At 38.5% G+C, this 14,796-nt stretch overlaps 2 protein-coding genes across 2 annotated transcripts; both read right to left on the reverse strand.

The window, feature by feature from the left end:
* Nucleotides 1-3,710: 3,710 nt before the first annotated feature.
* cdkn2d (cyclin-dependent kinase inhibitor 2D (p19, inhibits CDK4)) lies at nucleotides 3,711-6,326 on the reverse strand. Its single transcript, XM_026170678.2, has 3 exons — nucleotides 6,128-6,326; nucleotides 5,619-5,777; nucleotides 3,711-4,676 (listed from the first exon to the last, which is right to left on the reverse strand). Exons 2-3 carry the CDS (start codon nucleotides 5,757-5,759, stop codon nucleotides 4,323-4,325), a joined length of 495 nt encoding a protein of 164 aa, XP_026026463.2. The 5' UTR covers nucleotides 5,760-5,777; nucleotides 6,128-6,326; the 3' UTR covers nucleotides 3,711-4,322.
* Nucleotides 6,327-6,695: 369 nt separating this feature from the next.
* Nucleotides 6,696-14,796, reverse strand: ap1m2 (adaptor related protein complex 1 subunit mu 2). Its single transcript, XM_026170676.2, has 12 exons — nucleotides 14,564-14,796; nucleotides 12,029-12,185; nucleotides 11,827-11,894; nucleotides 11,502-11,632; nucleotides 10,648-10,795; nucleotides 9,495-9,621; nucleotides 9,238-9,380; nucleotides 8,819-8,890; nucleotides 8,269-8,427; nucleotides 8,038-8,163; nucleotides 7,078-7,153; nucleotides 6,696-6,960 (listed from the first exon to the last, which is right to left on the reverse strand). The coding sequence occupies exons 1-12, from the start codon at nucleotides 14,603-14,605 to the stop codon at nucleotides 6,935-6,937; spliced, it is 1,275 nt and encodes a 424-aa protein (XP_026026461.2). The 5' UTR covers nucleotides 14,606-14,796; the 3' UTR covers nucleotides 6,696-6,934.

A 14,796-nucleotide genomic window follows, 5' to 3' on the forward strand; every position in this document is an offset into this window, starting at 1 on the left:
GACGGTTGTTGCTTTGGGTTGTGAGGAGTGTGCAGAGAGCCACCGGTTGGGCTTGGTGTTTACTTTTGTAAAATCGGATTATTGGGTGTCTCAGCTATGTGTGTTTCTGGTAAAGGTTCACATTCAGTTCCTGCAGGCTGTGATTTTGTGCAGCTTGATGAAGTGAGAAGCACAGCAGAGCGTGTAACAGCTTCCAGTGACTCATCGTTTGGAATCTCACCAAATGCCAAAGGCCAAACAATAACAGTTTCAAATGAAAAAAATGAAGGAAGCACTTGATTTGCAGTTCTCTACATCTTACAGTCTAGTAAAAATTGCACACATGGGAAGCTCCTCCTTTCATGAGCACGAGAGCATTTTTTAAATATGAAACTAATCCCTAAATCCTTTTAAGCTCTATTACATTTTGTAAATGAAAGAGATTAGAGATCTGAAACCAACTAATAATCTTAATTACTGATTATTTGACATATTATTCTAATAAACAGTTTGGTCTAGATCTGAATAAAGCGGTGTTACAAAACCAAAGTGCTCCAGTTCATTTCACCAAATATCTTGTTTTGTTGGACCAAAATTCTAAAATGCAAAGAGTAAATTCAGATGTTTTATGTTTTAAACAAATGATCAAACTGCTAGTTAATTATGCAGATTTATTTTCTTGGCAACATAATCACCACAGCTGTAACAGAGGTCAGGGGCAGTCGTTTGGTATCGATTCAATACCAAGTAAAACCCAAGTAAAACACGACAGTCAGCACAAAAAAGATTCATTTTTCATAGTGCATGTTTGAGGTATATTGATTTAAAACAATTCAGTGGGCAAATCGCAAATATCGATCCGATAAAAATACCAGTGTTGGTATTGATACTGTTGAAATTTGGATTGATCTGCCCACCTTTAGTGAAGGGCATTTGTGGAGAAGTGGTTTATGAATCCGTGAAGCTGTGTCACCCCTAATGTCTGTCACCCCTCACTGCTCCTCTCCGCTCTTTAATCAAAATCAGAGAAACTTTATTAATCCCAGAGGAAAATTGAGTATACATACAACTGCATGAAATGAAGTGTAGAAACAGAGACCGATCCCCATCTGCTCCAGTCTGCATACCAAATATCCTTTGGCAAGATACTTACCCCGATGCATCCACTGTGCATGTATTTAGATATAAATAGATATTAACAGACATATAAATATAATATAAAAAGACACAAGTATTAACAATAAATACACTTTAATCCAAGCAAAATAGAAAAACAAGAAGTGTGAAATCTTAGTTATTACGTTAGTTCGGTCAGACATTTGGATAGTTTTCCTTGTGTCATCTTAATTTACACACATCTGCGTGTGACTGCACCAGTACGCTGATTCAGGGTTTTCTTGTTTACTCCCACTATTGTTACTGCTGCTTGTAAACCTGCATATTTCTCCCAATCTGTGGATTAACCCAGCCACATTCAGGAAGTGCTTGAATGTAACAGCCACCCACTCAGTCAGTGAAGTCGCTGAGCTCTACCTAGTGGCTGGGCTGTATATTTAACCATCCTGGTTTTGTAACTGATTTATATGTTAGGGTGAGAAAATATACTTAAATATCTATTACACAATTTAAGGGCGTGGTGACGAAGCAGACCTCTGAGCGGAAAGTTGCTAAACTATCTGGGAAAATATGGGTGGTGAAAGACAGCATTTTGAGCAGAATTGCTCCAGTAGACTTTACTCAAACATCAGAGTCTGAGTCTGGATTAGCGCTGCTGAATAAACATCACATTCATTTAATGTTAAAATATTCCTTGAAGATGAAAAGATCAGCATTTAAAAGTAGGCAGATATTATCAGCTGTTCTAAAGCACAGCACTTGGTTTGTTTTTTATTTCATTCAAATGGAAATTTGTGTGTTTTCTATTGAAAAAATTTTGATTTATGTGATCGTTCTGTGACATCATAGATGTCTGCATAGTGAGCTGTGAGCGCAGCAGTTCAACTGTATCTCCTTTCTTGGCAAGTAAAGTTGGCCAGCAGCACACAAGCAAACAAAATGCCCATTGTACCACGAGAGCCCCGAGCACAAACATCAGCAAACTGTGCCACTGTTACCTACAAGCTCCAACAAAACAGGGCTCTCATTCATTTCTACTTCAGTTCAGCTATCTTTGTGACCTTTGTGAGACTTTTCACTGCGCTGTACATTCCAGCGTGGAGTTATTGCAAATGTCCTTGGTGGATCACCATAAGGACGTCTGAGCGGTTAAGACTGCATGAAAAGATGCAAAGAAAAGCACACAATGATTGATTAAATTCCTCTTTCAGTTGTGTTAATCTATTTTGTTTTGGGGGTTTTTGGAGGATTTTTAAAAACATGAGAAGCATCGGGAGTCACGGACAGAGCCGGGAATTTTGAGATAGTGAAGAAAAGATTATCTGTGGACTCTTATGTTCCAGCGACAAGTAGGTGGTGTGGTGATGCAGCGGTTAGCAGTTTTGGCTCACAGGAGAAAAAACAAACAAACTTCTGCACGTGAACCTTCCTGAGGCCTGATGCGTAGTTTGCATGTTTTTTCTGTGCCTGTGTGGGTTTTCCCCCGGCGCTCCAGTTTTCTTCTACAGTCCGAAAACACACATATCTTGGTGATTATAACTGTTGATTTTAAGTTCATGTGGATGTGCAATAGATAATAAATAATAAGAATGGATTGCATTTTATATAGCGCTTTTCAGGACCCCTCAAAGCGCTTTACAATACCACTATTCATTCACTCTCACATTCATACACTGGTGAAGGTAAGCTACAGTTGTAGCCACAGCTGCCCTGGGGCAGACTGACAGAAGCGAGGCTGCCATATTGTGCCATCGGCCCCTCTGGCCATCACCAGTAGGCGGTAGGTGAAGTGTCTTGCCCAAGGACACAGCGACCGACCGGCAACCTTCCGATTACAAGACGAGCACCCAACTCTTGAGCCACGATCGCCCCGATAGTGGGTAGAATAAACGTTTGATATGAATATGCTGATAAATGTGTCTTTATAGTGTAAAGCATTTGGTGTGGGAAATGCACTATGTAAATGCCAGTCCACTTCCAAGTGCTTTTTTTATTCCTATTTTACTGAACAAAAGTAAAAATATTCATTTTAATCCTCTTGCAACCGGGATAATTTACTCACCCCATCCCCCTTCGTTCTCTACATCAGGAGTGTCAAACTTATAGGTCACATGCAGTTCAATCTCATTTTAACAGTAAAATCATTGCACCGTAACCTATTTAAAAAAAAACTAAGTGTAAATAAGTACTTCCTTAAAACATTAAACCTGAAATAAATCTAGCCTAAGAACAAAAAATAAATTTACTTACAGCAAAATTTCTGTTTTTCAACTTTCTATCATTAAAAAAATGTTTCAATCAAACTCAATGAACCAGGTCAGCATGGCTCTTTGTTAAAAATTACAGAGTAGGAGTTTTCACCAATTTACCCAGCATCCAGTGGTCCAGATTGTACCCCACCAGGCCAGTTCTGACCAATGGCCACTAAAGCTCAGAAATTAAAATAAAAGTAAATCACTTCCTTTTTAGCCTTTTGTTATGACACCCTAAATTCACACACACCCACACACAAAAAGCTGAGATGACCTGAGTGATCCCAGTGAGCAGAAACCCAAGAGCAGTAGCTCTTACTAGCCAATTACAGAATCCAAATCAAAATGAAAAGACAGCAAAACTTCAAGTTCAACACTTTATTTTGTGCTTTCTTCTTCAAATAGTGAAGTGAATAATCTCACTTAGATTTTAAAAGTATTTATATAAATAACATTTCAACAAATCACAATAAGGGTTGCTATTTACAAAGAGGAATATTCAATCCTATTTTAACAATAAATAGGAGTAAATTCAAACTCTAAGTACATCTAATTAATAGAAACACAACTATGCAAAGCAATCAGGGTGCACAATGTCAAGTTTTGTAAATTAAAAAAACAACAACGTACAACTGTTACAATTCTTACACAAAGGAAATAATTAGAAAACACTGGGGGCGGGGGGGGACTATCTACAAATGTGCACTCCCAATTCATAGGGAAAACAGATATATATGTATATGTTCATATAAGGTGCCTAAATTGCACTGTGCAAAAGAGGTGTCTACAGTATATAGCCACCCATCCACTGAAAATAAGCTGCCAAGACAATATGTCCTGTCACATAATAATGCTGAGCCACTGTTAACAAAAGAAAAGAAAAATCCTTTACACAGCAACAAAAATCAAGTTACCAGGACTGAAGCGAAACAAAGTGTGAGGTTAGGGTTAGGCAAAATACACCCACTTTTCAGGCTAACTATGAATGTGCGAAAAAAGCAAGTCAATCATATCCGGCACGCCTGAAGCTCGGGCCACGTCTACCGCTGTCTGACCGCTGACGTTGGCGTGTTTAAGGTTGGACCGTGGCGCCAAATACTTCACAACATCCCGGTGGCCTTCCCGGATGGCGATGTGAATAGGAAGCGCGCCACTCCTGTCCGGGATGTTTACTGAGGCGCCGTACTCCACCAGAACCTCCACGGTGTCAAGGAAGCCTGTTTGAGCTGCGTCGTGGACAGGCGTTATCCCGTGCCTGTCCTGGACGTTGGGGTTGGCTCCTTTTTCTAACAACAGGCTGGCAATCTTGGAGTTCCCCATCATCATCACCTGTTGAAGACATTAGAGGAGAGGTGAGGAGGGTGCACTCTCAAATTCAACACCAGTGTGCAACCCTGAGAGTTTTTTTTTAACAGTCTTGCATCAAGCCGGATTCTTTTTCAATGTAATAAACACAAGCAAACAAAGTAGGAAGAGTTAGGCCTTTAGTACATCTATGCAGGAAAAACAAATCATGCCAATACAGCAGCCCTACATTAAATTTTACACCAGTGTGTTGCATTCATCTAGTGTTTCTGTTTTTTTTTTTTTTTTGTTTGGGGGGGGTTTAGAAGAAAATGAGTTAATGTTAACTATTGCACTTAAATAATACTTGAAGTCAGTTATAAAGCATAAATATCAAACAGCTTTTTAGTTCCACTTCTGAAATTTTGAGGGATTTTTAATATATTTTATTACATATGAAACATCTCAAACTCAAAGTTTCGTCACCCTGAGTTTAGAGAAATTTTGAGGGACACTTTGTTTTCACTAAATTTGAACAGTGAATTAAATAATAAACACAATAACTGCAGGCGACATCCCTGTTCGGGGTCGCTCTATAAATGTTGAGGACATATTAGGTGGACTCCAGTGTGAGGTATCACTCCTATTCACTGCTGTTTATAACATGACTATAACGCTAAATACAGGCCATATAACTAAACGGGCTGTGGGGGCAGAAGCTTTCGCTTTAACTTAAATAATTTATAATTTTACTGTCTTTACAGACACCTTTATTGACACGCTTTATTCTAACATTAAAAACATGGCGCTACAAGCATATTCGAGAGAAGCGGCTGGTAATTTTTCCGCAGGCCATCGTTACAAAAGAGAAGGAGATTATTCTCAGACCGTAGGACGAACTATGTTTGTCCACCAAATGAAATGTGGGCTGTTAATACTTCTGTATATGTTTATAGATCTCACGTGAACACTTGAATTGATCCTCACCTGTAGGGCAGTCCTGCTAAACTCATTTGGAGTATCAGGATGCACTCTGCATTCCTCCAGGATCCTCTGCACCTCGCTGGTGTTCCCTTTGGCTGCTGCCGCCGTCAGAGCTTTGCCGGCATCCATCTGACTAAGGACCATTATAGTCTGCCTTCCTGCCTGCTCGGAGAGAGACGTACCACAGTTACGAGGAACGCAAAACAAACACGATAAGAGGGAGAAAAAACCCCAAACTGAGGCTGGCAGGTTATTGTCGCCTACAGCTAACGTTACTACAGCATCCGGCTAACGTAAGCCGTAGTTCCCCGCTGACGCCATGTTATATGACTCCGTGCTTACTATTCGGAGTTCTGCCGGCCGCTTTAACAAAGCGTACTGCTGAACAACACAAATATAAGCTCTACCGCCAGAGGCAAGTCAACTGAAAGACACAAACAACTAGCCTCCCGGCTAACAGCTAACGTTAAAAAGAGAGCTAAAAAAACAAAACGAAAGCGCATTCAAGCTACCTGGTTTACTTCCACAATATCCAACGCGTCGCCAAGATTTTCGACCCCGCTGTCTCCACGAACCAGTAATTTTTAAAATTAATTAAAACAACATACGTTTATCAACATTACAAAATACATTTGCGCGCTGAGCGCTATACAGCGGTGTCTCCAGACTACAATTTACAAACATTGGGGAGAACATACGCTGGCCAATCGCAGCTCGCCAAGAGGGTGTTGCGCTTCCATATACGGTAAATCGGGAGGAGTTACAACTCTGTTACTACGCTGTCACTGTGGTAACAGGAGCATTTGACCAATCGGCGCACACGGCTAAGAAAGCGGGCGATTCGTATACGTTGAGGTCTTCAAAGGCAGTTCATTCAGATTTCTAACCTTTGAGTGTATTTCTCCAGAGGCAAGTGTGGAAAAAGGCGGGTGTAAGCATTTAATTTTGGGCGGAATTTAGCGACTGTGATTGCACAAAGCCTTACTACAATACGATGGCAAAATCCACCTTGTGTGGTGTTTTAAACTCAAGAGAAAGACAACGTTTTTCATTAACACCAAGGTTAATGATTACAAACTGTTCTAAGTGAATCATTTTATTAATTTAATAATTTAATAATTTGCAGTGCTCACACAATAGAACATCACAATCAAATTGCTCATGGATTTAAAAAACACAAAACAACACACACAAGGATCAATGTTACACAGAGCAGGTGAAAATTTAAAGACATTCTTTCAGTCTAGTTAAAGTGATCATTTATGCTCCTTAGGAAGTCCTTGAAGTGAGGAAAATGTATTCAAGTTTCTCCACAGGTGTTACACATTAGTCCTCAGCTGGTAATCTAAAAAAATAAAATAAATAAAGAGAGTTAGAAAGGTTAAAATTGGACTCAGTTATTGCATCTGGGTAGGTCACTTCCTGCTTGGTAGAACCAAAGTCCAACAGACTACTAATATACCTCCACTTTGTGTTATGTAGCGGACCCACGGTAAAGCCTGGTACCCACTTTTTTCTATAATCTTCATATACCGCACCTGGTGGAAAAAAGCAGCAAGACACATTTGCGTAGTTAAAGTCCAGCTTCCCACAATCATTACACCAATTGATACTGGACCAAAGGGGTGAACTACGAAGTGAGATTAATGGGTTAGTGAGCTATGCTGAGCTTAAAGAGCCTTCTGTGCCAGGAAAGTGGCTCACTTTATGCCTGGCTAAATCACGTGTTCAGAGGTTTTGCTTAAAACCGGATGAAAGTGCGATCTTTTATCTACAGCATGTTTTAAGTGCGTCATAGATTCTCTGCTGGGGAACCATTTACATTTAATATTTAATACTTTAGAGTCTAAATGTATCCAGTTTAATGTCCAGTCATCACCTTAGAAATGAAGAGGATCGCAAAAGAAACTTACGGATAAATCAATTAAATGCTTACTTTAACCTTCTCTGTAATTGCTAGATTAACAATTGCCTGCAATATTGCATTTTATTATTATATTTAGATTTGTAATTGCCATGTAATTATCGTATGATTGTGATAACGTCTCTGATTGGAGTAGGATAGTAGTCATTTTGTGTGGAAGAAAAGTCACACGACCCATGAAACACACCTTTTTGTATGAGCGAGCACAGACGTTGAGGCAGAAAGCCCGGCTTAACAGAGCTGATAACTGCCAACATGATACCCATTATCTCCAACTGGGGTTTTAGGTTTTGTTAAGTCAAGTAAGACAAAGAAAGCCTGGCTGTGTTGAACTTTATTCATAGTATAATAAGCAGAATAGGAAGCTTCCCGGGTACCACTTAGAACTTTATAATGCATAAATAATAAAAACAGTATACAGGACTTTCCATAAAGATGCTTTGATTGTAGTTTAGTCACACTACTTGGGTTTTTTGACGTTAAAGGAAACCAACACACCTGTATTCCTGAGACTGTGAAGTATGGGATTTCAAATTTCACAGTTATGGGAGGTTTGCTCTCCGCCTCTTCATTCTCCACGCTGGGCAAACCAAAATGAGCTCTCATGAGAAACTCTTTACCTCCCTGCATGGATGGACACACACAGTAAAAATGTGTAAGACACAAGAAAGCATAACTTTAGTCTGCAATCCAGTCTGCAATAGTTACAACATGTTGTGAATTTCTTACAGGAAAAGACTTGATGGTCCACACAACCAGGTTCTTCTCAGGCACATATTTGGCATTTCCTGTGCTGGTTTTGAACTTTGGCGAGTCTGCATCACTGGGGACAGGGACCCTCACTTCTACGTTATTTGCCACCGACTGCTTTTTAAACTGTCCCTTTGCCTGCAAATACAGGAATGTTATAGTAGGATATCTTATGAAAGTCACCTTTTTCCTGTTGTTTAAGGGAGACTGCCCCGTCACTGGACAGGCAGCGTAAGGACGTCATTGGTTTTTGAAACCGAACAAAGACAGTTAGTTACTGATGGTTAACAGGGAGTCGTGTGATTGTTGGTTTGTTTTTTTCTAATACTGTAGGGTCTTTACCTTACGATATGGAGCACTTTGAAGCAACTGTTTCTGTGAAAATCAGGCTATAAATACAATGGAACAATGGAAATCACTTTTTGCTCTAACAGTTTGTCTCTAGCAGGTTTGGGGCTAAACAGTTAAACCATAGATATAAATGTAATTGTGGTTAAAAAAAAACCCCAAATATAATTGAGTAGAGTACCTTAACCATAATTTCCACTCGACTGTGAGAAAATTTCTCTATGACAGATTCGATCCATATCAAAGGCTTCACCTTTAAAAGACAAAAGGTAGAGTTTAGTTACACACAAGTTTAACATTTTATCTACTTAACATGCAAATAATTCTGTTTAAATGTTAATTTAATCCACGTGTTAATGTATAGTACTGTAACGCTCACATAAGTTTGCTTTCTTTCATTCACTTACTCTGTTTAAGTCTTTACACTGTTTCTTTTCCTTATCATGTGAATTTCTCAGTCATTTTTATGTATTTATTTATGTAACTAGTACAAGGAAGTAATTCTATTAGCAACTTCTACAGTGCACAAAACATAAAGATTAATAAATGCAACAAATATCTGAATTTCATATGAGTATAAAGTAGTGAGCTGGACAATACATGAGTATTGATGCGGTAGGACATGAGTTCAGACTCCCCATCTGGAGGAATGAAGGAGATTGTTCGATCGCTCTCAAAACGTGAGAGACGGACACACTGATGGAACTTCACGTCCTCCATCATCACCGTCTTTCCTTTGTCACCTGAGCATAAATCAACACAGAGTACTTAAAGTACAAATAAACAGCACCAACTTGTTTTTCCTCTAAGACTGGGGTAACACAGTGATAATGGGTACACAGAGGTCGCATACGTACGTCCAGTGAGGCCAAAAAGCACTCGATCATTGAGGCCCAGGCGCAGTTCGGGCATCCCCGACAGCATGGTTTTTAGCTTGATGCTGCCCACAATGTCACTGCTCATCACACTGCCATTAGCATTCACCTAAACAAATGACATTATTAAATCATTTAAAAATGATTTATTTTGACAAATATTTGAACAATTATTAAGGAGAAGAAACGGATTTAAATAAAGGATTTTGACTTTGTCACAAAAAGTATTTTGTCACTTAAACTGACAAAATACATCAATGGCTTCACTAACACACTGCTAAAATTTAAGGGTACATCACAGTATAATATCAGTTACACATATCAGTAACAGTTACACACCATAGCCTCGGAGGACTAAACAGACTTCATCATGCTGAATGCTGCTAGGTGCCAGGTTGAAATTCAGGTCACATGCACTACTACGTTTTGCACTTACAGTTTGTATAGTTTCTAAGACTTTAAGACTCTCTAAGACTTGTTTTTTTTTCTTGCTTTTTATATATACTGCCTATTTAAAAAACATAACTTTTTTTGCATGTAGAAGAGTAAAGTGAACAAGTCAAATTCCTTGTTTGTGTGGACAAACTTGGCCAAATCCTCAGACCCCCTGCGAGACCTTACACTGGTGCAGTGGGCCCTGGGTTACTCGTAGTGCAGGACATTGCCTCATCTCATGAGACATGATTTCCTGGAATATCAAAGCCAGACCTGAACCCAATCAGAGCATCTGACAGCACTACAGACTGTCCAAAAGCTAATTCATGGACTACTCGAGTTCTGGGAGGAGATACCACTGGACACAGTACCAAAATGTGGGAGCTATATCAGCCTGTGATTTCAATCTTTAACCTTAATTTTTGGGGTGACTTTGAATCCACCCCTGAAATGTGTATGTCAGCAAAGATTTTTTTAATTTGAATATTGCATTCATCCAGATCCAATGTGTAATTAAAGTGCTCCCTTTACAAAAATGTAAATAAGCAGTTAGTCCTAAAACTAACTTAGTTATAGGACTAACTATAGAACTGAATTGAACAAGACTTCAGAAATGAATCAATAATGTAGTCGTTACATAACCAAACCAATAGTTAGTATGCAAATCCAATGGATTGAGGAATCCTTCCTTTCATCTTACCAATACATTGATGGACTCGATGACATCAATGAAGACCTCGTTCTTTTTGTACTTGATACCCTCTGACCTCCAGGACACAGCATTGGTCACAGTTGTCGGCACCTTGCTCTTTGCTACTTCAAGCTTGGCACCTTCCTGAGTAATGTACCTACAGCAGAGAGGTGCAACACCAGACTAGCTTTTAAAGATATATTTAAGGAAATATATTTCAGGAAAGCGATTCCGCTCCCTGAAGACCAACACAGAGAGACTGAGGAGGAGCTTCTTCCCGCAGGCGATACGGTCTCTCAATCACACCACCACACAGTACTGACCCACACATACAGTTCTTACACACACACTGGACTTTCTGGACTTTGGTTTTGCACAACACTGGTCACTATATTCTTCATTTCCGGTTAATACTTGTACAGCTGCTGTTATTGTGTATATATTTATTTATATTTAGATTTCTTCATACATTCTTATATAGTTCTATATTGTGTATTGTGTATTTTGTTGTACAGTTATTTTATTTTCAACTTTAATTTATATATTTATCTTTATCTTATTCTTCCCAGTTAAATTTACCCTTCATTCTAATTTGTGTTGTACAGTTATTTCATTTTTAACCTTAATTTATATTTTATTCCTTCCTAGTTAAATTTACCCTTTTTAATTTTTCATATTTATTTCCTATCTTATTCATAGCCTTTTCCTTTTTTGTTTTCTTTAGGTCTCGAGCAGTTGTCCAAGCATTTCACTACATATCGTACTGTGTATGACTGTGTACGTGACAAATAAAAATTTGAATTTGAATTTGAATTTTAAAAAATGTGTGTGTGTGTGTGTGTGTGCATGTTGAAGATTCTCACTCTTGTAGTATCTTGCTGTCAGTAGTCTGAGGGAATCCAAAGTCCATAAGTTCATCCAGCAGCTCATAGACAACCACAAAATTATCCTGAATGCTCTCCTCTTCCAGTTCTTTAAAGTACTCTGTGAACACCTGTGTACAGACATGCAAACACCGTCATTATCTGGACAGGATTTGAGTAACTGCCAGAATTTACTCTGGATTACAGCCATCTTTGACTGTCATGTTTCACTGATGTCCCAAAACAACAAAACCATTTCTTTGGAACCAGGATGCACAGGCAACAGGAAATATTTACATTATTCACCACACCAGGCATCACTCACCTCAACTAGTTTGTAGAGAAAGGCATACACCAAGGAAGCGTTGGAGTTCTTGTTTGTTGTAGCAACAACTGTATCGAGATCAGGTCAAGGAATGTTATGAAGTTAAAAACACTGCTGTAAAAATCAAGGACTCATCTTTTCATATGATTGCTAACGGTCATTGCCTGCAAAGGATGTCATTAAACACTTAGGACAGGGATACGGTAGAGGTTGCTGTGTTTGATCCACATGAAGTGAACGTTGCCGTGTGACATTATGGGACAGAGAAGACCTTCCTCTTCATGCTGCATGAGCAAAGGCATGAAGTGGTCTATCTCTGACATGTCCACATCACCTTTGTAGTTCCGACAAATCAGCACCTGAAGAAGGAAGCATACCAGCACGTGGTTACGAGACAACTGTTAATATAGAAATTACTACTTATGGAATGGCTTCTAGTGTCATTCTGTTAAATGATTGGAGGACAATGGATATCAAAATAGCAGAGTTTCAAACAGACCCTCAACTGGAAAAGCAATTAGAGAATGATTGGATATAATCACAATAATAACAACTGATCTTGTGATTCTCAGTAAAAAGAACTAAGCTCACAGATTTTAAACAACACTGATGAGGAAAAATATTAAAATTGTCTTTATTTTTAAGAAATACTCTTCTTTCTCTTTAATTAAAAATTTCTCAGATTAATTATCATTTTGTCCCTAATAGTGGGACAAAGTGATAAAAATTTGTCACAGACATTAAGACAAGACTCAGACATCGACCTTTTTTTAAGGTTCCGAGTCTTATTCATAATATTTCTCATACAAACATGTAATCTGTTAAAACACCAAAATATCCATAAATATCCTTTAAAAAAAAACAAAACAAACCAAGCCTTTATCTACCAGAAATTTACACAAATTAATCCATCTTTAATTAAACATGGCTTCATTTAGACATTTAAACCTAAAAATTCTGATGTGTGAATAAAAGTAAACAAGAAATTGGAACATGGCCTTACTCAGCGTTCACATTCCTGTTTAGGAATGATATGTACATTTAATATACGTTAAAATACACAAACAACCAAGATGGGCAGAAATGTGAACATCAGAGGGACAGGACAAGCTGAGCACTTTGGAAGCAAAGTTAGAGAGGTGAGGCTGAGATGGTTTGGAGGGCAAAGGATGTTCAATATGCAGTTGTCAGACAGAAAGAAGACAATAGAGAAGGTTCATAGATGTAGCAAAAGGAGATATGGTGAGGGTTGGTGTGACAGATGAGGATGCTACTGGATAGGGTGAGATAGAGGCAGATGATCCACTGTGGCAGACTCCAAAGGAAGCAGCCAAAAATATTGAAGATTCTTCATGGAAGTAAGCACCTGGGGAAAAGCATATCGTCGAAACTTTTGAACCCTGACACCTGCATATTCCTCCCTTAACTGATCAGACAGGAAAAGAAATTTTAATGATCAGATTATGAGATAAATAAAATCAAACAGGCAAACTGCATTTTCAAAAGACAAAACCACTAAATATAAGAAAATACCAGTCATTAGTAAAATAATAGCAGAAAATTAATGCTTTTAATCACCAATATGGCAGCACTTTACAACAGATGCTGAGACAATAATTACAATGATTAGTTACAATGTGACTATTATTATCATCATCATCATCATCATCATCATTATTATTATTATTAGTTCTAGCTATAAAGTAGACAAAAATTCACCAGCATGCAGCCTGTTTCAGTTGCTCCTGCTTTTCTTTTCTTTTTAAATTTTTTCTAGTTACTTATTTCTTTGTCCTTTAATACTCTCTAAGGAAATTATGTAAAGTATTCCGATTCTAATTCTGAAGTGGTTGCTAATCTACTCTAAATGGAAATAATCATCCTTTTTTTGCCCCTTCATTTTAAAAGTATTAAAAAAAATGGAAAGCTCGAAGAGAATAGTATTTTTGATAGCTCTGTATAAAGTTAGGATCCATAAATATTTTTCTTTTAGTTGTTGATGGGACTGATTGTGTCATGACATGTATAACAACAGTCTAATTCACCCAGGTCATACATGAGAAGGACATATTATTATCTGGTGATGGAACCTTAGGTGTAGGGGAATAAAAATGTAAATAAAAGTTTTTGATGATGATTTGTTTAACCAATCAGAACCCAGACCCCTCCAAAAACAGAGCTATATTTGGTACATCCCCTCTCCATCTCAGTGTCGACTGGCCTTGGAAACGACACATGCAAAACCAACCAACCTTGAAACTTGCTGGTGAAAAAATAAATAAAAGAATGTATGGATTGAGCTTGGGTTGGAGTAGATAAATAGTAATGTCACCGCATCGCACACGCAACATGAAGCCACGAGAAACATTAACTCGAGGGTAAAGTTACATGTTCTGTCTGTCATGCCAGAGTCATGCAGGCTCCTGTGTAAACATAAACGTGACGGTGACACAAACTATCTACCTGAAGGCTACATGTGCTGCAACACGCTTTCGCTTCCATTGTTTAAAGCTTAATTTGCATTGCCATGTATCCGGAAGTAGAAAACTAAAAGTAAAATAAAATAAAATAAGAAATATAAGAAAGAGTGTGTCGCACGGTCTGTTATAAATTTTTAACAACGCGTTTAATGTTTAACAATTAAAAGAGCACCAAAAAAATTCTTACTTATTCCTGCGCGCGTGGCAGGAATAAGTAATTATCAGTTGTCTAAAATTAGCTCGAGCTTTGCTCTTACCTTTCCCTTCAGATCCAGCACAAAGATAGCGGAGGCGGACATCGTGTCTGAACCCGGAGGACCAACAGCGTGAGATTTCACGAAGCGCCGAAACTGAGTTTAAAGCCTAACTCGAGACTTTTTGCTGCAGCTTTGTCCTGAAAATGTCAGGAACCGTTTAGGCCGGGCTGATCGCGGAGTCCACGGTGTCTTTTTCCTGAAGGTCCAGTGACGTCACAGCATGCAGGTGAAAC

This window comes from Astatotilapia calliptera, chromosome 6 (assembly GCF_964374335.1).
Source record: "Astatotilapia calliptera chromosome 6, fAstCal68.1, whole genome shotgun sequence".
NCBI lineage: Eukaryota > Metazoa > Chordata > Actinopteri > Cichliformes > Cichlidae > Astatotilapia > Astatotilapia calliptera.